This window comes from Eptesicus fuscus, chromosome 11 (genome assembly GCF_027574615.1).
Source record: "Eptesicus fuscus isolate TK198812 chromosome 11, DD_ASM_mEF_20220401, whole genome shotgun sequence".
Taxonomy (NCBI): Eukaryota; Metazoa; Chordata; class Mammalia; order Chiroptera; family Vespertilionidae; genus Eptesicus; species Eptesicus fuscus.
Genome location: NC_072483.1, coordinates 87,771,098 through 87,794,791, shown reverse-complemented (window position 1 = coordinate 87,794,791; position 23,694 = coordinate 87,771,098). Strand labels below are relative to the sequence as shown.

At 40.4% G+C, this 23,694-nt stretch overlaps 1 protein-coding gene across 1 annotated transcript in view; it reads right to left on the bottom strand.

The window, feature by feature from the left end:
• Positions 1-147: 147 nt before the first annotated feature.
• PGAP1 (post-GPI attachment to proteins inositol deacylase 1) overlaps positions 148-23,694 on the bottom strand; it is a 46,417-nt gene continuing 22,870 nt past the window's right edge. Inside the window, exons 10-27 of the mRNA XM_054723425.1 lie at positions 23,222-23,305; positions 20,490-20,536; positions 20,045-20,096; positions 18,288-18,365; positions 17,611-17,686; positions 15,630-15,703; positions 15,478-15,529; positions 13,897-13,963; positions 13,381-13,489; positions 12,329-12,367; positions 10,415-10,508; positions 8,257-8,347; positions 7,288-7,485; positions 6,189-6,324; positions 4,618-4,668; positions 3,729-3,916; positions 2,413-2,517; positions 148-1,043 (exon numbers count right to left, since the gene is read on the bottom strand). Coding sequence (XP_054579400.1) covers positions 905-1,043; positions 2,413-2,517; positions 3,729-3,916; positions 4,618-4,668; positions 6,189-6,324; positions 7,288-7,485; positions 8,257-8,347; positions 10,415-10,508; positions 12,329-12,367; positions 13,381-13,489; positions 13,897-13,963; positions 15,478-15,529; positions 15,630-15,703; positions 17,611-17,686; positions 18,288-18,365; positions 20,045-20,096; positions 20,490-20,536; positions 23,222-23,305 — 1,680 coding nt within the window. The 3' untranslated portion in view covers positions 148-904. The remainder of the gene's footprint in view (positions 1,044-2,412; positions 2,518-3,728; positions 3,917-4,617; positions 4,669-6,188; positions 6,325-7,287; positions 7,486-8,256; positions 8,348-10,414; positions 10,509-12,328; positions 12,368-13,380; positions 13,490-13,896; positions 13,964-15,477; positions 15,530-15,629; positions 15,704-17,610; positions 17,687-18,287; positions 18,366-20,044; positions 20,097-20,489; positions 20,537-23,221; positions 23,306-23,694) is intronic.

The following is a 23,694-nucleotide window of genomic DNA, read 5'->3' as shown; positions in this document are numbered from 1 at the left end:
CATTAATATTATAATTGTATGCATCCAATGTGGTTCTGCACTTGATCATGCTAACTCCCCCACCCCCTGCCCAGGTAGGTGCAAACCTAGAGTTTTTCTGACCACTGAAATTTAGTTCTTTTAACTCCTTCTTGACCTGAGGCACTTTGGGCGGCCATGGTCAATGGCTACACTGGTAAATCAAGTGGCATAGATTGAACACGGACCTGCTATCGTGTCCTCACACTCACTAAGAAAAAAAACCAAGATCTGCATTTTGAAAAGTCACAAGAAAATCTCGTTACGTTCTGAGTTTGAATGACGTTTCCATCCATCAGTGTTGCACTGGTTTCTAAGGAAACGTGCCTCCTTAGGATAAAAAGGTGTATTTCCACAGACGTAAGAAAAAAAGAAAAGATCTGTGCTGTTTGCCGTAGCTGCTGAAAACTGACCGAAGACTCTCCACGGCCACTTCATTTTTGAGAAACCACACAGCTGTGAACTTCATCCATCTTTTAGGACTTCTCTCACAACGGAGTACTGTGGCACATACAAAGTAACCCACTTCTCCGGAGGAAGTTTGATAAAATGAGCAGAAAGCGCCACCTTATCCGAGTGTTTAGCAGACCATCCCAACCTGCGTGGCCAGTCGGAGTAGCTGACACGCACACAGGCCTACAGACCGCGTCCACCCTGTCGTTTCACGAGTTAAAAACCAGCGACCAGCTCACAGACGCCACACCACAAAACAAAACCACGCTCCCACGCCGCCCCAGGCATCACAACACTCATCTCCTGTTCCCAGCGCTGGAAACACAGACGCGTCCGCTCCCAAGGGTCTTGTCCACGGTGACGGGTCTGCGCGGTGCCTCTGACCACTGAGCCCAAGGGCAAAGGTCATACTCATCGCTGCCCACGTCCTCCCTCACATGAAGTTGCACAAGGCGTGGAGTGCGAGCGGGATGAAGACAAAGCAGGGGACCCTGTACGGGTGTGTGGACCCAAAAGCAATCACACCGACAGCCAGAGGAAGCGGGAACTGGGACGTCGTCTTCAACAACTTACTGTGAAGAGAGAGAAACACGCATCACGTAACGCACACTCGGAGCAAACACGAAGCATGCTGGTCATGGGTGCGGTTCTGAGAACGTGTTCTCAGTGCTTTCAGATGAAGCAGTTTTTCATATGATGTATTCAACTGTCCGTAATTTTAAAAATGATCCAACCAAGTCATATTTTGGTTAGAAAAAAGAAAAAAATATTTCCATAAAGTAACTAGTTTTGTTTCATCTTTTAAGTTTTAACAAAAGAAAAATACTAGCTGGACTTTTATTCAGCGATTCTACTTCTAGAAATCTATCCTAACAACAATAATCAATAATATTTACTAAGACTCAGCTACTGAAATATTTAACCCTACTTAAAATAGCAAAAAAACCCACCAAATAAAAAAGGAACTGTCCTCAATTCGTAAGAGGAGCATATAAGACAAGACACTAAATATTTTTAAAAGGAAAATACTGCTAGTCCCTGACTGACGATGGTTAGGGTGACAATTTTTTGATTTGTCGATGGTGCGAAAGCAATATGCACTCAACAGAAATTATAATTAGAATTCTGATCTTTTCCTGACGGGCAGTCGGTGGTAAAAAGCCCTCTTGTGATGCTGGGCAGCAGCAGGGAGCCACAGTTCCCAGGCCACCACCAATATTCTCTGGGGTAGTATTAAGTGCACTTCCCACTGACGGTTTTTTCAATTTGTGCTGAGCTGGCTCATCACGACGTAACCCCATCATGAGTCAGGGAAGCATCTGTACAAGCTGTGTCTGTTCTATCAGGAAAGACCTTTAACTTTGCAAACAGAGAGACTGAGGATAAGAGGGGTAAGAAACTTGCCTAAGGACACAGAGCTATTCGATAGCCGAGCCAAGACTAAACCCCAGGCCCGCCTGATTCTAGAATACCTGCCAGAATCAACAGAAAAGGCTCTGAGAGCAAACAACCAGCCAATGAAAAGTCAAGTTTTACTACGGAGTTTTAAACATAAACAGACCCTAGTAGACTAATGGTACAATGAACCTCATGTATCCAGTTTCAACAATTATCAAGTCATGGCCAAAGTTACTTTACCTATATTACTATCCACTTCCACGCCCATATTTTTTGGAAACAAATCTTAAACATCATATCTTTTAAGGGTTAACTTTTTAAAGAAAAAAAACAACATTATTATATCCTAAAAAGTTAAACCCATAATTAAGAAAACAAATATACTTTCATATAAACTATATTTGCATTATACCATAATTACTATTATAGTTTTCTCTATAGAAATAGTCAAAGTATTAGGAAGAGCATGCTCCAGACGTTATAAAAGAAAGGGTGATGAAGCCAGGAATAGATGTGAGAAAAAGAAAAATTAAACAACCATACCTTGATTTTATTGAAACATTGTAAGTATTTCCAAGAATTGCCATAGTTGGAATAAGGATAAATGCCAAAGGTTTACATGGATCAGGATTAAGTTTAAAGTAATACCTATTTCGAAGAGAAAAAAATAAAAAATATAAATCAACAAGGCACACCTGAGCATCTCACATGATCAGAGTCAATCAACTTAAAAAATTTTCAAAACATCCCAGTAACAATAGAGGCACAAGAGAGCTCTAAGCAGCTCATGAAATCTTTGATAAATAATTTTTGCTCTAGGTCATCTTTATATCCAAGTTTTATATGGAGAATTATATTCAGAAACTACCACAGGAGATAAAAAATATTCATTATGAACACACTTCCTTTTTATAAGTATATGCCTGAAAGTTCATATAAAAATTTTCTAAAGCAAATTACTGAAAATTTATTAAGGCTGCTTAAAAAGGAAGATGAAATAAAGGTTTATATAAAGTAATTGTTCCTTATCTTTTTAAAATTCAAATTCTCATCTCGCATTTATTGACAGTGAAATATCTGTAGCCTTTCAGAATCATAAATTTGTGCTCCTTCAAATATATGAACTCTCCCCAAATATGTGAACAAAAATCTGATCTTCGACTAAAAGGAAGGACGAAGGAAGGAGGTTAGCATCTGGTAACCTGTGATTTAACTTATCACACTTATTTTGTTTCTATCAATTAAAAAAACAGTATTTCCAGTATTTAGACAATCTAAAAGTTTTATATAATTTTTGAAAACTATACTGAGTAGAGGTTCAATGATTACTTAGATAGGTAGCCTATTTTTCTGAAACAATTTGTCAATAACTAAATATTCTAGAAATAGCTTAGAGGACATTTCCGATTCTTATTGACGTAGGACACTTATCAAGGTAGCAAAGCAAATGCTGGTTTTCATTAGTAAGACAGCTGGTCATTTGTTTTAGTTCAATGTTTGGGCCATGTTAGAAAAATACACACTTCTTTCATTATTTCTAGTTATTTTTAAATGGAAGGATTTTTCTTCCCCCCAAATTTAAGAAAACACGAAACTGACCATGGGTTGAAAAATACCTCGAGCACTAGCCGTATGAGTACCTTAAAGCCACCAAGCAAAGCACATTTTCCCATGCCTGCATCAAAGAAGGTGAAAGGTGGCCATTTCCTCTTTGGGGGGCAGGTTTTGGGGAAGTTTATATTCTCATGGGAAGGGGGAAATGTGGCTGTACTGACAGTAAGTTCCGGGGCTCGCCAGCCTCCGGCCCCTGCGGGTCCCATGTTTGAGCCCCTCCGTGACGGTCAGCGAGCAGCACACACCGCAAGTTCTTGAGCCAGTAGACGAGCGAGGGCACGCACAGCAGCACGACCCAGGCCAGCAGCGTGGCCACGGTGGTGTGCATGCGCAGGCTGTCCTCGGCTTCACCCACCGACAGGCGGGGCGGGTGAGCCGCCGCCTCCTTGTGCTGGTTGCATCTCTTGTCACTCCTCCGAGAGTGTTTCGGGTTCTGTAGAGCAACCAGGTAAAAACAACAAGATGTTAGGTAAAATTTAAGCTTACTTCATGGAGAATCGTATAAACCAATGACTCAATAGCTAAATAAACAAAAGCATCTGTCTATCACCAAATGGATAGAAAATACTGAAATTACCTCGTTGTAAAGAGGTTATCAGTGATAAAACTTTTATTCCTTGGACTTGCCATTTCCACTGTTGAGAACATGTTTTCTAAGTAATTACTTAAAATGAAATTTAAAATATAGTTTGTAATAACAAAAATGATACTGACAAATTAAACTTAGAGAATCCAACTCTATTTTAATATTCATTAGGTTCACTTTTTAAAAAAAAAAAACATTTTTATTGATTTCTGAGTGGAAGGGAGAGAGAGAGAGAGAGATAGAAACATCAATGATGAGAGAATCATTGATTGGCTGCCTTCTGCATGTCCCCCAGTGGGGACTGAGCCTGCCACCTGGGCATGTGCCCTGACCAGGAATAGAACTGTGACCTCCTGATTCATAGGTCAATGCTCAACCACTGAGCCACACGAGTCCGGCCATTAGGTTCACTTTTTATAAAATTACTTAAGTTTATAAAACCATTTAAACAGCATGAAATCCCATTATTAAAAAACCAACCTAAACTTTAAAAATGTCCCATGTTCTTTCATATTAAAGTGATGTAGAGTTTTGAAAATAAAACTTACCACAGTTGGGCTATTTTTAAAATGTGTTACACTGGCTTGCAGATGAACAATCTAGGAAAAAGAAATGATCATTTAATTTTACTTTCTGTTTATATCAAAATTGAGAAGCAATCTAAAATTTTAAAAAATCTAAATGATTAAAAATTCACTTAAACATTTAAATTTAAAAGTATTCTTTTAGAAAAGATAAATAACTACACATGCTTGCTACCATGGATTAAAAAACAAACAAACAATACAAACTTCCAGAGTATGTTGGGGCCAGGATATATTGCTATACCTCTTAGATTCAGGAGCCTCTGTTTAAATGCCCTGCTGCAAGCAACTTCAAGTGTCTTGTGAATAAAACATCTGATTATATTCAGTACAGTATAAAGTGTAACATGTTTTATATATTGCAAATCTTTGAAAATCTGAACTCAATTATATTTGGTGGTGAATTGTTTGTAAGAATCTGATAATGTCTGTAAGTTTAATTTACTAGATTTGCTTAAGTATTTTGTAAAATTCTTTATTGTTGAAAGTATTATATATGTCCCCTTTTCCCTTCATTGTCCTCTCCCATACTTACTAGTAAGTATTTGAGAAAGTTTTGAGTACTGGGTTAGTTGTTTGAAATATTCAATTAAAAACTCAAAATATTATATTTGTAAATAAGAGTAGTTCTAAATAGTTTTTTTTTCTGATGAAAATAATCTATAATGTGCATGTATTTGCATGTATTAGTGTTAAAAACAGATGCAAATGAACCCTTGTTTACAAAAAGAAAAAAACATCATCTATTCTGGAGTCAACCATCTCTACATGAGACTAACGTGGGGAGTATGCAGTGTATATTTTCCTGCAAAGCTTCAGCTTTCCTGAAAGTGTTACTTCCCCAGTAGAATTAATCAGCCAAATTATTTTTATCATTGTCCTCTGATTCTTCAGCAACATATGTAATATTATGCAAGATTTCAGCATGACTGAAAGCTGGATCCTACTGACATAACATTTTGTTTTGTCTATAACCCCTGCTGAGAGGGGGGTGTGAATAAAAATTGCTCTAGTGCAGTGGTCGGCAAACTCATCAGTCAACAGAGCCAAATATCAACAGGACAACAATTGAAATTTCTTTTGAGAGCCAAATTTTTTAAATTTAAACTTCTTCTAACGCCACTTCTTCAAAATAGACTCGCCCAGGCCGTGGTATTTTGTGGAAGAGCCACACTCAAGGGGCCAAAGAGCCGCATGTGGCTCGCGAGCCGTGGTTTGCCGCTGCAAGTCTAGTGAAATGCTTTGTACAAGTTAACCTTACTTGCAAGAGCAGGAAGCAACTTGAAACAGATCATATCTTTCCCCCACTCCCCCTCCATTTTTTTAACTAACTCAACTCAGACTAATAATTTCCGCTTTACGGTTAACTATATATTTTAAGTAACGAAGATGTTAAAAACCTTTACACTTCAACCTGTTGTACAACATAAAATTACTGCATGGCAATTAAGAGTGTTTGTTAACAACACATACAGGAAAGCGTACGGCTGCCTGATACCAAGCCCAGCCACGCTGCCGATACGGGTCTGCTGTACCTTGAACACGTAGTAAAGGTAGGTGAGAAGTATGGCAAAGGCTCCACACGTCGCCCAACTGATTAGGATCAGAACAGCGGTCAACAGGGGCAGGTCTGGCGAGAGCATCCTGGTGTCTTTCGGAAGTTCAGAGGGCCTGGGAAGACAAGAAAACTCCTCAGTTATTTGCACAACCCCACACAGGACGCAGCCAGGACCGTGCTCCGCCAGGCGTCCCTGCTTAACATGCAGGTGCCACAAGGTTAAGAGTAAGCGATCTTTTAATACAGGCGAGGGGTGACACATGTTTGATGGTAAACCCTGTCATCTACCGTGACAGCTCCTCTTCCATGTAGATTCAGTACGGCCGACTCTGTGCTGAGGAAGAAGACTATGTTGCTAAGGGTAATCAATAACTACAGGCCCTGAGCTACACGGGTCGGATCTGGACAGGTGGCCAAACAGCTTTCTATTTCTTCAAGCCTCAAGGTCACTCACACACATGATGGTGGAGGAAGGCGCATCCCCCGCACTGCCCTCGGCGGCCGCGAGTCACGTGCCATGCTTGGGGAGAGGAGTGGCCGAGGAAACCAGGCCAGTGCTTTATCGGAAGAGCCTACCTGCAATTTGAAATGAAGGCTGAGGGCCTAAAATAAAGCCACAGGCAATGCCGCTGGAGCTCTGACACCCCTCACCGCACCGGAGCCCACGTCTATTGATGGAGTGTCCTGCCCTCAGGTCTGACTGGAAGTGAGCACAGCAGATGCACTGCCAGCAACACCTCCTCCTTGGAGAGAGTTATAACCGTGAAATTTAAAAATACCTGTGCAAGCTGCCTAACATTTTCCATTAGCTCAAGCAATAAGGTAAAAGAAAGCAAAGGTAGTGTGTAACCTGCAAAGATAAAATTATCTCTGACAATGACACAACTTTCAACACGGACCCACATTTTGCTATTGGATTAAAAAACAAACAAATAATACAAACTTCCAAATAATATAACCTCTTCCTGCGAAGGTACAGTCTGATGGAAGCAGGTTAACTTTAAGGTTCCTCATCAGAATACAGTTTTCTTCTTAATTGGGAGCAGCGAGAAAGCTCCCGCTCGTTCCCTCTTTACCTCTTCAAGGCGAGCCACAGCGAGGCCAGGAGCCGCACGGCTGTGGACGAGAGCAGGCCGCCCCAGTGGGCCGTGCACGTTCCGAACAGGAAGAGGATCAAGGAGACCAGCGGGAAACACATGCTCTGACTGGTCAGGACGATGACATCTAACTCCGGTAACAGCACGACATCCCACATCTCCTTAAACCACTTGTACCTGTGGATGGAAGGAAACAGACGAGTGAACGCAGAAAGCGAAAATAAAGACGATCAACTGACATTCAAGGACCCAACATGGGAGGTGTGCCCCACACTGCCATGATACTGGATTCGTAATTACACTAAAAACACACTTGAAGTCATTTGTCTCCCCAGTGATCTCCTGTTCTTCGAGGATCTGAGCCACGCGTCTCAGTGCTGTGTTACTGCTCTTACTGCTCCTCGTAATGAAATCGTAAGTGGTGTGTGGTTTTTTTCAATGTTAGAAAGCCAATAGCTAGTTTTAATGACAGAAGACAAAAGATCTAAGCAATGGTTCTTAAGCAAAAACCAAATTTATATAAACGAAGAGCGGGTTGTTAAGTAGGGTAGAGAGATCTACAATGTACTTTGTGTGGGACGTAAGAAAAAGTAATCTGGCCCCATCTCATCGGTAGTCTACAATGGTTTATTCACGATCTGGGCTATTCAAAGACCATATTCATCCCTCCACAAATGTTACAGGCCTGGTGTATTTACAGTCTAAGTTTAGATTGATTATACACACACACACACACACACACACACACACACACACACGTTCAATGATTATACTATTAAAGTAAATGTTGATAGACTTATCAGGCCTTTGTCTAAGAGAAAAATCCCGTTTACCAGAGCAAGTCAATTGCCATATTTGTATGAAAAGGTATATTCCACTATGGAAACAAACATAGTGTTTTATATACAATACAAAATTAAAATCATTACCACAGGTAATAAAACTTACCCCAACAGAAACTTAATCATAATTACAAAAGGATCAACTTTGTACGGTTTGGCTTCTTTATCCAACATAGTAGCATATTCTAAGCAATGACCTGAGGATTTGAAGACATGACAGGTAGTGAAGACTTCACAGCAACGACAGGTGGGACACGCTACCTCCCGCACTGTCGGTGAGAGCTCACACAGCGTGGGAGAGAAGCCAGGTCTGCACACGCCCTTTCCCATGCCCACCCACAGTGCAGGAACGCCCCTTTCTCCACGCCCTCATTACCACTGAAATCATCTCTGCTTTTCTGTTTTTTAAAAAAAATATATTTTATTGATTTTTTACAGAGAGGAAGAGAGAGGGATAGAGAGTTAGAAACATCGATGAGAGAGAAACATCGATCAGCTGCCTCCTGCACACCCCCCACTGGGGATGTGCCCGCAACCAAGGCACATGCCTCCGACCGGAATCGAACCCGGGACCCCTGAGTCCGCAGGCCGACGCTCTATCCACTGAGCCACACCGGCTTCGGCTCTCCTTTTCTATTTATAGTCATTCTAGTGAGCACGACCCACGATAATTTTTTATAAACATCATGGTTCAGAATTACTTCTGTAACTGGTTTGAGACAGAATCCCATAGGTAAATCCTCTAGATTAACCAATGTATTTTGAGGTCTCTATGAACTCTCCAGGTATAAATTCTGTATGTTTGAGAATCAACTACCAAGTCACTTTAAACTCAGAAGGATGAGACGTCTCCTTCAAACTTTCTAAAAATATTTACATTCACGTACGGTGATGTCATATTCCCAGAATGACCTCTTACTTAAAAGACTGGGCCTGGGCGGAGCGCAGCAAACGCTGTTGCTTTCTTCCTGGAATGTAACTAAATCCGGTTAAAACAAACATTAGAGGCAGACTGGAAACTGTCACAAGCCACATTAAAGGGAACGAGTCCCTGCGGAAGGACTTGGCAAAAGGGAAACCATGGAGATCTTTGACTGCTGCTATGTATTCTGGCCCTATCCTCTTTCCTCTCGCTTGCCTCCCTTGATTACTGTCCAAACACAAATTTGTGAGGACCTGACGGAGGCGAGTCTCCCGGGAAACTGTCCTATGGCTGTTCCCTGTGAGGCCTGTCCAATGCGCTGTATATCCTACACTGGCCTCTCCAGATCCAGTCTCCACCCTACTGGGCTCTGAACGTTGGGAAGCTGCCTTGTATGGACTGGCTCCATGTAGGTTCAGTGACCGAGAGGCACTGGCCGACAGGAGAGGGGGTGGAAACAAGGTCAGTGTGTTGGCTTCCCCGCCTGACCCCTGCCGAGCCCCAGCGTTCCTGTCCGCAGCCTGCCGCTGCCGCAATGCTGTCCTTCCTAAGCTCGCTTGTCGGCTCTCTCCCTGGCCCTGGCACCCACCGGATCAGGTGGCTCTGCGGCTAATCTGGCACTTTATCATGTTCTGTTACCCTGCACATCCTGGTACCTTTGAAACATTACACTCCCAAGTATTCCATTCAACGTGCCAGGACCCAATTAATAGTTGATACAGCTCCAACATTACACTGAATGCCTACTATGTGCCTGGCGCTATGTTAAGTACCAGGAACAGAATGGAGAACAAGATCCCTGCCGATAAGCCTCTCCAAATTGAGAGGTCCTCAGAACAGCGGGAAGGAATTTCAGGCACGAGGGCATACAATGGAGAAAACAGTAAGACATTTCTTGGGTATCTTTTAAAACTTAGAGGATCTCTGCCCTAACCAGTTTGGCTCAGTGGATAGAGAGTCGGCTTGCGGACTGAAAGGTCCCAGGTTCGATTCCGGTCAAGGGCATGTACCTTAGTTGTGGGCACATCCCCAATGGGAGGTGTGCGAGAGGCAGCTGATCGATGATTCTCTCTCATCATTGATGTTTCTATCTATCTCTCCATCTCCCTTCCTCTCTGAAATCAGTAAAAATATATTTAAGAAATAAAAAAATAAAACAAAACTTAGAGGATCTCAAATCCCTGGAAACGTGAGAGAGATAAGTTATAAATGATCAAGAAATGGATTTTTCTCCCTTAGCCACATGAAAGATGAAAAAGTAGTAATGAAGCACGGAGGGAGGGAGGAGGGGGTGAAGGAGGTGAGAGGGGGGAGGGAAGGGGAGGAAGGATAAGATTCTTACCTGCTGAGAAAAGGGAGTATAACTGTCCTCCATAAGCAAGAAGGATGCTCGACACAACGTAAGCAGGAAGAGCTCCGCCGTGAAATCGAACGACCTAGAAAACAGGCAAATCCAGGAACGACTTCTGAGTCGTCCGCCAACACAGTACGTGTGCTTTCACGGGAAACAAAAATGTCGTTCTTCACTGGCTCTCTCGTGACGTGGCCACAAAGGTGTTTCCGGTAATGGTATCACACTCTACGTAAAATAAATGGTAACAGTATCTAGGACACTAGAAACATGGTACCTGAATTTCTCATCAGAGGCATGATAGGGAAAATACATAACTGAGTCATGAGCATGGCACACTTTTTATCAGGCACGTTTCCTGAGCATTTCTTTCAGGCAGGGTACTCGGCATCTCGTGTGCATTATTTCACGCTCTCCCCCGCAAACCCTGAGGTGGTTCTTATCCCCATTTTACAGACAAAACTGAGGCCCAGGGAGCGAGAGTAACTTGCACAGTTAAACACATAACACGCCAGCAAGTGACCAACAACTGAACCGGCACCCGTTCCGTATGCAGGACAACACCCAACCCGCCGCGCCTCACCGGCCACGGCCGGTCTGTCCTCTGATGCACATGTAGACAGGCTCGGCTGCCGAGCACTGAACCCACTAGACTTTTCTTTGTCACCAACCTAAATTATGAGGCACCACAATGACATGAGAATAGAGTATGTTATACCCTCAGCCCATACCTCCAGGCACAGTAACATGTCTTTTGAACATACTAAAAACACGAGAGCATGGATTCTAAGAGATAAATTTTCTTAATAATTGATCCCTTAACGTTTTACTCATTACAGCCCTCCATGACGCTCTTTTCCAACTTGTACTAACATTTAATCTTCTCTTCCTAACGCAGCACAACATTTTCACACTTAACTTACAATTTCCTAATGTTCACAAATTTAACAATACTTAAAATCTAGTTCTCATTAGGTTGTTGTGAGGATCAAGTGAGATACTGCATATACTAGTAAAAAAGTTTCTAATTTAATTTCGACTTGTAAGTTTTTATGTGTTTTTTTTTCAACTTGTAAGTTTTATTATCATTATAGGATTAAATGATTTAAATTAAAAATATTCTGCTATGCCAGGATGGCAAAACATGAAAAATAAATAAAGTGAAAGCAATAAAAGGCACAATAAACATTTTAATGAATTTTAAAATTATGTAACTTCTCTGACAGATCAGTATTATCTATTGCACAATTCTGCGAGTTATAATGATGTTGAATCATAACATAGCAGGTCTGCTACTTGATAAATTATTTTTGTAACACTATTTACCTATGAGTTATAGAAAGACACTCTCCAAATAAATTTAAACTATTTTTCAACATGTTTATTGAATATAATTTACTTTTCACCTTTCACAAACTGAGCATGCACAAAATTAAAAGTTCTTTGAAAGTGTTCATTTATATGACGGAGCCTACAGATTTTATTAGGCCATGAATTGTAATGTACGAGCAACATGAAATCTTAATATGACGTCCATTTAGCCAAGGACATGAATTTATTTGAGAATCAGGAATCAGCTCTCATTTCTAGGAAGTCTCAAACATGAAAACACCCCTTACAGCCAGGGTCAAACCCCTAAAAGCAAGTCTCAAACATGAAAGCGCCCTTACAGCAGGGCGGCCAGTGTGGCCCGTGCGCCAGGATGGAGTTTAGGTTTGGTTAACGTGGGAGGAAGAAGAGGAAAGGGGGGAGCAGCAGCAGCAGCTGTAGTGGTGCTGGCCGCAGCCAGAGGCCACGGGTGGTCTGCTGAGTGTTTATTCTCTGGCCCTTCCCAGAAGTTTGCAACCCCTGCCTTGCCGGACCTATCCACAAGACAATCAATAATCAAACAGGGGTCTCTCTTACCTGCCCAAGTATTTGCGGAAAGGAAGTCTTAATCGTCACCTAGTTTAAAACAATCATTGAGAAAAATGTTATTTTCCCTAAAGCTTCTCCAGGTCACATTTTATTAAATTGAGCATTTTATTAAATAAAAATTAACTTTTTTATGGTAATAAACCTAAAGGCACTCAACCTCTCAAAAGAATCCTCTGAACCACCAACATTTAATTTGTATCAAATGTTCAGTAAAATATTTTCCCATATTCTAATTCTTTGACAACTGAATGAATGCCATGGTATACATAGTAACCCTTTACTCACTGAAGTATTTAACTAACCAGAATATCAAATTACTACATCATGCAAGCTAAAGGAACTTATTAAGTGACTGAGTGCAGTTCAGTGGAAGCAAGATATTTCCCATAAACTAGAAACCCGTGATGTCACCACAAATGTTTGCTTCAGCCACGTCCGTCTGGAGTCCTTAGAACCTGGCCTGTTCTGATACAGGGAGGGACTCTTCTGGTTCACGAACCCATAAGTTAATAACATGTTACTGTGGAGCTCTATTTCCCTTCCCTCAGCCCAAGGAAATCTATGTGATTGTAACACAAACACAACAGGCACTAAATTGCCCGGATTAATGACTAACAGAAACTAATATAGTTAGTGAAAAGCAAAGAAGGTCCTTAAGCTTATCCAAGAGCTAGGAACCAATGCGCACCATGCTGATGAGCGAATGAAACCCCACAGCTGATTTCAGGATGTTCTTCAATTTACAAAGGACTTCTGCTCCCACACTGAAAGGGTTACACTTGAGTCGCAATTTTAATTTTATTTTCTCTTACTTACTAAGATGCGTACTTTCAGTGGTCCAGCTAAGAAAATACTGAGGTGGTGCTAACAGGTAAAATGGAGAATACTTAAAGTAATATACATATCTGTTTCTTTTTTATGAATGTCTACTTCCAGTATTTATTGCCTTCTGCATCACCATGTATCTGAGTCTACTATAAAGTACATCTGCAGTTTATTCTATAGCCAAGTCTTAAAAGTGAAGCCAACATACAGCTTACCTCATACTGACAGTCGGAAGACGTGTACATCTTTAACAATGCTACGTGGCTGTCATTGTCTGGCTGGGCAACATGGAGTTTCAGAGAAATTTCTGTTGAAGATGGGACCCTGAAAAGTACCTTAAATGTCAATTCTCAAACACAGAATGCTATTAAATCACAACGGCTAAGCCAGTCCTCGGCCCAGCACAGCGTGGTAATGGAGAGGACGCTGGGTGTGAGACGCATGGTTACGGAGGGACACTCCCAGCATGTCTGAATGTTCCCTCGGGGGCACAGGAGTCGGGGAGGGGGGGGGGGGGAAGGGTTCATGTTTCAAGCAATTAAGGTTTACATTCTGTATCAGTTAAATAAGAATACTATACATTATATTATCTTATGGGCACAATGCTACATTATGGATACCTACATTTTACTAAGAGGCACTTTAATGATTCCACTCTGATTTAAGTAAACTTAGTAGAATGTGTATTATTAAAAAAACAAATTTTAAGGTAAATTCTTTCATCTACTTACTGTGCAATGGTTAGTGAATCTTCATAAGACCAGGGTATGTGAAGTTTATAGATACTAGTTATTTCTTCTGTGAAAACAAAACGAAAACATGTATTACTAACCTTATGTCACACCAAATGCTATATAAACTACTATAATACCTAACTAATTATAGTAGTTATAATTATAGTAGTTCATAAGAAACCAGTAAGAGTTACATCACATAATAGAAAATTATGGAGAATGATTAAATAATATATATATATATATACATATACATATACATATATATATATATATATATATATATAAATAAAAGGCTAAGCGACCGTCTGACTGGTAGCTATGACCTGCAATGACCACCAGGGGGCAGATGTTCTGACTGGTAGCTATGATGCGCACTGACCACCAGGGGGCAGGGCAGATGCTCAACGCAGGAGCTGTTGAACTACGGTGACTTGGCAGTGGCAGTTCTCGGGTGATGCACCCTGGAACCAGAGAGGAAGGAGCCCAATTCCAGGGTGCATCACCTGAGAACTGCCCTCTCACAATGCAGGACCCCTTGGGAGATGTCAGGGAGCCAGTTTTGGCCTGATCCCCGCAGGCCAGGCCGAGGGACCCCACCTGCTGGATGGACCCTGCTCACTCCATACATGCCCTTCGAGCCACAGCGCCACCCCAGGTGCGGCCGGCCAGGGAGGGACCGTGGGAGGTTGGCTCCAGGGCATGTTCAGCCCGTCTCGTCCAGTCCCATCCTGCTGGCCACCTTCTAATTAATTTCCTTTCAATGTGCATGAATCCGTGCACTGGGGCACTAGTGTTTTATAATATTAGACTTATAAAAGATATTAGAGCATATGGGAAGGACTAAGAAACTGGAAAAACATTAAGCAGCTAATCTGAATTACTATTATAATAAAACAGCAAGCTAGGTAGTGTTTTTAAAATGTGGATATTTAAGCCTGGGCTGGTGTGGCTCAGTTGGCTGAGCATCGTCCTGTGTACCAAAAGGTCACCGATTTGATTCCCAATCAGGGCAATGCCCAGGTTTCGGGCTCGATCCCCAACCCCTAGTTGTGGTACGTGCAGGAGGCAGTTGATCAATGTTTCTCTCTCTCTCTCTCGCTCTCTCTCTCTCTCTCTGAAATCAATAAAAACATATTTTTTAAAAAGTGGGTGTTAAAACTAAAACAGATGCTTACCATTAACACATTGTGGACAGATCACGAGAATTCTCGCTTCATATTACACAGTGTTTTACAAAGTATCACACTTTATAAAGATATTAGCTGGTAAGAGCATGTAATAAATAACCTCAAAATGCAATGGGTATTTAATTTTAAAGCGTGCCTTTAACATTTATGTAAAATGTTTTTTGTACTCGTTCAATAGAAACTTATCTGGCCACTGGGTAAAGCTAGCAATAAAACTACTGGTCCGCAATGTGTTAAGAAAGGGTACATGTTAAATCTGTTGGAAATATAAACAGCTTTTCTATTACTACATTAAATTTTACTTCACATAAATATAGAAAATTCAAGTGAAAACCTGCTGATTCTTCAAATGACAATACCTTTCTATCTTATTGTAAAATACACTGACCTTTGACTCCTGAGCACTTGCTGTCTACGTTGACTTGAAAAGCTTGGTATATCTGATAGAGTTTGATCACAAAAACAAAAGCAAAAGTTTACTTGTTTGTTTAACTAAACAGTAAAGTAAAATCAAATCCTTCTTATACGCGGGATTATTACCTGTCCAAAGTTCAGAAGCTCTACATTATAGAATAGGCCGCTTGTGTTTAATTTCACTTTCCTTGAAGATAATCCTGTTAAATTAAAAGTACCATATTGCTTAGAATACCAAAGAATAACAAAAGTACAAATTGCTTAAAGAACATTAAAATTATGCCAACAGATTTTTTTTTAAAATATATTTTATTGATTTTTTACAGAGAGGAAGAGAGAGGGATAGAGAGTTAGAAACATCGATGAGAGAGAAACATCGACCAGCTGCCTCCTGCACACCCCCTACTGGGGATGTGCCCGCAACCAAGGTACATGCCCTTGACCGGAATCGAACCCGGGACCTTTGAGTCCGCAGGCCAACGCTCTATCCACTGAGCCAAACCGGTTTCGGCCCAACAGATTTTTAATATTAAAAAAGAGCTTATAGGTTCTGACTTCTGACATGAAGGCATGAACTCCTAAAAATCCAATTCTCCTTCAAAAAATTCTAGATAAAACAAAACATTTACAATGCCTTTCAATCACATGTATGTGCTTTAAAAAACCAAATACATATTTCCAGTGTCGATATGGTATGCTTTCTTGGTAGATTTCATCTCATAAGCTTGCTATCTTTAATGAGCTAAGTGATCGAGTTGCCATTTCTGTACTGTTCTCAGTGTTTTTCTACCAAAAAAGGATAGAGGAGGGATAAAAATCTTACAGGAAGTTTCCTCTATTAAGTAGATTAGATTCTTTTCATGAATGGCATAAGAGCCAACCAAAATAGAGATTCCATTATCCAAAGCCAGAAAAACTTAAACAAGAAAGTAACAATAGTATTGGATTATAACCCAATGAATAAAATAAATATGCATGGTCCACTACTGACATACATAAAAATTGAATAAATAAATAAATCAGGAAGAAGAGACAACTTGCTCTTAGGAAGAATTCTAGTAAATATAGTGTGTCAGTGATAATTGCTTCAGACTAGTGAACTAATGGATGCTAAGATTAGGGGGTTATTTTGAAGAAAAAAAAAACACAGGTTACTCACAAAGTATCTCCCCCAAAGTATTTATTAATTACAGTAACTTCACAGTAGAAAAACCTGGCAGACACCACCTTAACCAAGTGGCCAAGGTCAACATCACCGGTGATCACACACAGTGAGTGACAAAACGTGTCCTCTGATGTGATCCATGGAGAAGGACTTACCACTTCTGTGATATTCTTGCCAAAAATGCGTAACACCAACTAACAGGAAAGCTTTAGACAAATCCAAATCAAGGAATATTCTACAAAATAACTGTCCAGTGCTCTTCAAAGGTATCAAAATTAGAAAAGACAAGGAAAGACTGAGGAACTATGAAAAGATTAGAGGAGACGAAAGAGCCATAAAACCTCAAAGCAACGTGGGCCCTTGGAGAAGAACCAAGGTGGAAAAGCTCCGGAAAACCCAAGACAGCCCGCGGCGTAGTGAGCAGTGCGACGCTGATGCTAACTGCTTAGTTCTGACAACTGCACTGTTCACGAGGCCAACGTTAGGGAAAGATGAGTGACGGGTGCACAGGAACTCTGTACTCTTTCTGCAAGTCTAAAATTACTTCATAAAAAAACGTAAAAGAATCCGTAGTTACATGTATTTAGAGAAATCTTGAAACTGTCACAGGGCAGGCAGAAATTTATACCTTATAATAAGCCTTTTATAAAAAGTGCCAATACTGAGTATAAACTCACATGAGAACACACACACATACACACACAAACGCATGTGATCATGGATACATTTATTTTAAAGTTCCTTTCTCAGAAGATGACGGCTGGCCCAGTGTTAAATAAGAGTCAAACAATGAACACATCACATGCGAAGTCTAGGGCTACATTTGAAATACACAACAATACTCCTTTACATGGTTCTGCTTCATGGCCACAGCCTTGCGAGAGAATCAGCATCGTTAAAAAGAAAGGCAAGTCTTCAGATTTCCAAAATCAAAATACTTACCGAAGGAAAAAAGATGCGTTACAGGAAGCTGTATGGATCTTGTCTCTCTTTTAAAGAATTCACAATCTACAACGAACTGAAATAGAAACATTGATTTATTAGGAAGAAAATAACAATAAATTTTAGTAAAACATCTTGATGTCTTGAGTGGAAAATAAAAGTCGTCAGCTTTGGGGAAGGTATTATGTGCCACACCCTAACTCTGGCTACGCTAAAATGGCAAGCATTTCTCAAGGAGAGATGCTAAACTAAGAAGATTTATGAGCAAGCTTAATTTAACAAAAATCATTAGTGTATTGTGTATTTTTGAGTACCTCTTTTATTCTCACTCTGCCCCGTTTCCAAATATATTTCTCTTCCCCTACCCAAGTGTATTTTTAAGAATGGGGTCAGTTTCTTCCCCATTTGTGTGCTTCCTTTATAATTCCTGGCATAGACTCTTGCATATAAAACGGTCTCAATAATTAATAGATTTTGAAAGACTGATGTTCCCACTTGGAATAAAGCGACTTGGGTTTATTCTGCTTAGTTCAAGTCAGACTGGTCCTACCAGTCTTAGGTGAATCATTAAACTGGCATTCAGACAAGCCCGATGCTGACGAATTCATCAAAAAAGAACAAATATTTAGCATGAGTGGCCCCAAACATTCTGATAATGACTTTAACCCATTCGTTACCTTACTTCCATGGATAGATGGCACATAAACAACAAGATGAGACAAAGATGGATAGTCTTGGAGTCTTAACGTCAGAGACTAAAAAAAAGGTGAAAGTACAAAGCTGATTTATATAGAGCTTAAAGCACTTTAAAAGAAAAATAAATTACAAACACTATTTGTTATATAATACGTTATAAAAAAACAGATTCCAAACTTTATATTCAATACTTCATAAGGTACCCATGTTTATATTTTCAGGTCAATAATCCTGCTGAAAGTGAAATTCCTAATAATTATGTGAATATGGACTACCAAAATAGTCCTGCATCTCTTGAACCGTATCTGTCCCTTCATGTGAAACAAATGACATTTAACACTAAATTTAAATATTTTACATAATTATTTCCAGATGCTCTTTCTTTTTATAATTTGTCTATTTGTTTCAAACAATGTTACAGCATTATTTCTACATTTATTTTGGTAGCATATGACAGAGGCTCAACAGTTGATGATGAATGAATGGATGCTAAATATGATGGAAGAGTTTGGACCCTAATCTCAAATGATTCTGATCAAGCCCAAGTAGTAAAGAGTTGCTGGCTAATGATATATATGAACATCATCCCGACTATTCAGTAAAATCACATGAAGACACAGCAAAGCAAGACTAATAAGGTACCTCACCAAATAAACATCTCTTCTCAAAATTAAGACCAGACCCTATATCCATATTTTGAGGAATGAATAGCTGGAGATGCATCTATTTATTGAAAAGCCAAGTCATCAAGTAGTTCTGAAAGCCACTTTTTCCCCTGGAAGTACATGCAGAGGTGGGGTAGTGACATGTTGTACAATTTGCATGTGCTGAGACATTGCTGCAGATAACTTTCTCCACGGCACTGCAGGGCAGCTATGTGGGCAGCCCCGAGAGGTTCTGAGGCTGGAGAGCAGCTGTCTGTCAGTGAGTGGCCGTCTAAGAAGCTGGTCAGATTCCCGTGGGAGAGCGTGTTAACAAACTCCTGGGCTTCTCCTCAATCTACAGCAATGTTTCTGCAACAGACATCTATGTTATCTCTCTACATAAAAGCCCAGTGACTGTTATGGCAGGACGACCAGGATAACCAGAACAACCGGTCGCTATGAGGCGCATTGACCACCAGGGGGCAGACGCTCAACGCAGGAGCTGCCCCCTGGTGGTCAGTGCACTCCCACAGCGGGAGCGCTGCTCAGCCAGAAGCCGGGCTCACGGCTGGTGAGCACAGCAGTGGTGGCGGGAGCCTCTCTTGCCTATGCAGCAGCACTAAGGAGCAGCGAGCCAAGCGGTAAGGAGCGAGCAGGCGGGCGGTTAGGAGCGAGGGGGTCCCGGATTGCAAGAGGGCGCAGGCGAGGCTGAGGGACCCCTTCCCTACCCCCCGCCCCCGTGCACGAATTTCATGCATCAGGCCTCTGGTATAATATAAATGGAAGGGCCTTGAACCTACCTTCAAATCGAATTTTAAAAATTTACCCAGCTCTTGGGATGATGCAATAACACATACATTTCATTTTATTTAGAGCATTATTAACTTAATCGCTTTTACCTCTGAAAACTAAAAACATACATTCTTCTCCATTAAATTTCTCCATTTCTAGGGAAAATATTTCTAAAATGTAGATGAACAAATCTTAAGTTTATGAAATACCTAGATGAATTAATAAAATACCATATTCTAAAATGCCTATAGGCTCAAGTATTTTTTTCACCTAAATATTAAAATTCTAAAGCCACAACTTACCTTAATTGTTGGCAACAGTTCAGCTTTCCATGATAAGTCCACCCCTTGCTGGCTATGGAATAAATATGCAAATGTAATTAAAGGACACACATATTAAAGTATCATAAATGATAAAAAAGCGTCAGAGGAAAAAAAAAAATCACCCACAGAGCTACCAGAGAGAGTTCTAATGAAATGAAGTCTAAAACATTCTCACCCAAGATATTCCACCCACACAGTCCTTTAGGAACAAAAAAACTGTCTTTCCAGAAGCCAACTATTTCAATGTTTACAAAACTTACTGCTACGCCGATTTCCTTTTTCACTTTAAAACCAATACTTTAATTTAGTATACAGCACTAAAACGAGCTTAAAAATGTATAAAGCTATTCTGAAAGTGTAATTTGTGAGTGTGTTTACGTTGAGAAAAATGAACGATGGAAGGCCATAGATTCAAAGAACTTACCACATAGACGTGCTGTTTATGCAGCCAAAAATCCAGCTATTTGTATCCTGTTGATTAATGACACAAGCAAAGCACACTAAATGGTGTGGAAAACAATTATGCAAAACAGACATCTTCAATGTTTTACTGTTGCCTGATAGGGCCAGTAGGCACAACAAAAATATAAAATAGCTACTTATTATTTAGGAATGTATCCGAGATGGTCTCAAAGTCAAACAGGTCAAGGGTAGGCAAAGAAGTCTACAGTCAGCAAGACAGGGAAGGAAGAAACCTAGAGTAGCAGAAAGAGTAACCCAATGGGCACCTCTCCACAGCACATCACCTAAGCATTTCTAATTTTTAAAAAAATGTTTTTATTTATTTTAGAGAGAGAGGAAGGGAACGGGAGAGAAACATCGATATGAGAGGCATGGATTAGCTGCCTCCTGCATGCCCCCTACTGGGGGGATCGAGCCCAAACCCAGGCTTGTGCCCTGACTGGGAATTGAACCAGCGACCTTTTGGTGCACGGGATGATGCTCAATCAACGGAGTCGCACAGGCCTGGGCAAGCATTTCTCATGTTTGAACCAACACCTGGACTTTGGCAATGTTCATAGTTTAATTATGTAGTGACATAGCAAGCTTCCTACATTTTTAACAAAAACAGAAAAATAAACAACTAGACGTGGACTTTTATACAAAAAAAAAATAAAATCCAGAGCCAAGTTATTAAAAAATAACAATTAATCAAAGTAGAACCTTTAGTTTATCATTTGAGTTCGTATTTGACTACCAAACAGATAATTTCTACGCAGCTGAGAAGGTGTTTGGATTGAAACACAATCCAAGACTGAAGCCAGTTACTGTTTTGTCAGTGCAGCACGGAGATACTGCAGAGATGGTTGTGACTTTTTAACTCTATTATGGATTTAGCTTCAGTCATTAAAGAGAGTTATGACCTAAGATCACTCCAACTTCCAAGGAGGTAGTAAGAGCAGTGCTTCAAGACTACTGAGATGACCCAACTACTGAAATCCTACCAGAGCATAAGATAATGAGAAACACCGCTCAGACGGCCACATAAATTCTTCCTTCGTATACACATCGGACAATAAAAAAATCAATCCTTTCCTTAAACTAATACTTATAATTTATAAAGTCCATTCTAGGGCCCAGGAATTGTGCCCTTGAGGAAAGGGATAAATCAGGCAGACAAGTCTCTGCTCTCATGGAACTTCAATGAAATTTTAAGACGTTTTTCCAAGAACACAGAAAAAAAAACTGAAAGGAAGCAAACAAAAAACATTATGGTATTTTTCTGCCCTCCACTACTGCCAAAATGCCTGTGTGACTTCCATATCAGCTGCCCACACTTCTCAGAACCCTAATGTGCCCTTCTAAAGCAAGGCAACAAAACAGCTGCACAGCCTAGACAGAGAACATCTAGAAGCCTCTCCATAGCCAGCCCACTTTCATCCTGGGTTTTTGCAGCTAATAAGGGAGCGTGTCCTCAAAGACAGCCCTCATTATGAACACTGCCAATATCCCACACCACTCATTTCATTCGGTGGGTAGGGAATTCTGAATTGAATAAATATTATTCAAGCCCACCCTAAAAGAGCATTTTTATATAACCTAGAAAGTGTCAAGAGAACAATTTCAGGTCATCTAGTAAACATCCCTAACTAATTACAAAAACGGTATTAATAATCTTAGAAAAAGTCACTCAGGAATTGCTGACTAACTCCAGGAAGCAGAAAGAAAAGAAAATGCCACGAGATCATAAAATGTATAGTTCATTTTTAAAAAACATCTGTCTACAGCCCTCAGTGGCTGCTAGAATCATTAGGTGAAAGATTGTTTGGGAAGGTCCCGATGGACAGATCATACTCATACCACCTAAGTCCCCTGATACGTCTTTCTGTCACTAAAAGTGGGACAGCCAGCTAGGATATGCCTCCTGATGAGGGAAGTGCCCAGTTCTACTTGTAAAACGTTTTCACCATACACAATTAACCGGAGTCTAATCGAGATTCTAGATCTAACTACCAGTTTACAGAAAACAGGGGGGATGGAAAAGATACCACAAGAATACAATCAGCTAAACCCACAATGTAGGGAATTTATAGAGCACATCGCCTTTCTTTTATATATACATAAAATTGATTTTTTACAGAGAGGAAGGGAGAGGGAGAGAGAGTTAGAAACAACGAGAGAGAAACATCGATCAGCTGCCTCCTGCACACCCCCTACTGGGATGTGCCGGCAACCAAGGTACATGCCCTTGACGGGAATCGAACCTGGGACCCTTCAGTCCGTAGACCGATGCTCTATCCACTGAGCCAAACCGGTCAGGGCACATAGCCTTTCTTGAATAAACAAATGGAAAGAAAAGGGGGCTGTTACAAAAGAGACTTAAGATCCATGAATCAAATCCAATGTATGGACTTCAGATTCTGATTCAAATAAATCAACTTAAAAAGTAAAACCATCTTGTCTAAAGGCTTTATTCTATATCAAAGTGCAGCATCTACCAACTCAGTGATATAGGAGATCCCGGTATATTATCAGCTACAGAAACATTTGGATGAATACTTTTCAATAAAAACCTCTTCTCCAGACAAATATTTTTCAACGAATTAGATTTAGTAATAGTGTATAGCTAAGATAGAGATCTACTAGATATTTGCTGAACTTGAAAAATGAGCAGTTAGCCTTTTAAATTTACACACAATGTACCAATCATCTTACCAGCATGGTGCTCTGACAATAGGCATGAGTGTAGATTTTTCTATGATTTGCAAGAGGAAATGTAAAATATATTTTATCAGATTCCTGAAAAAAAAGAAAGAGGAAAAACACAATAAAATGATCATAAAAATAGATAATTTCATCCTTCAAAACTCCAGCTAAGGTGATCAGTAATTATTCTATTATTCCTGGTAGTGTTGAAGACCAATATTCTAGGAGTGGGAAGAAGAAGAGACAGATGTAAGATAGAGAGATCAGGTATAAACCCTGTAATCCTGAAATCTGTCTTAAAAGTATCAGTATGAATGCATGTGTTCTGTTTTGGTTTGGTTTGGGCCTTATGATGAAGCTAAAATACCTTCCTTATCTCTGTCCACTGAAAAGCCTAGAAATGCTAACCCACCAGCCATAAGTATTGCTACTGCCCTGATTATGGATTTTAGGTGCCATTTCCCAAATATTGGGAGACTTCC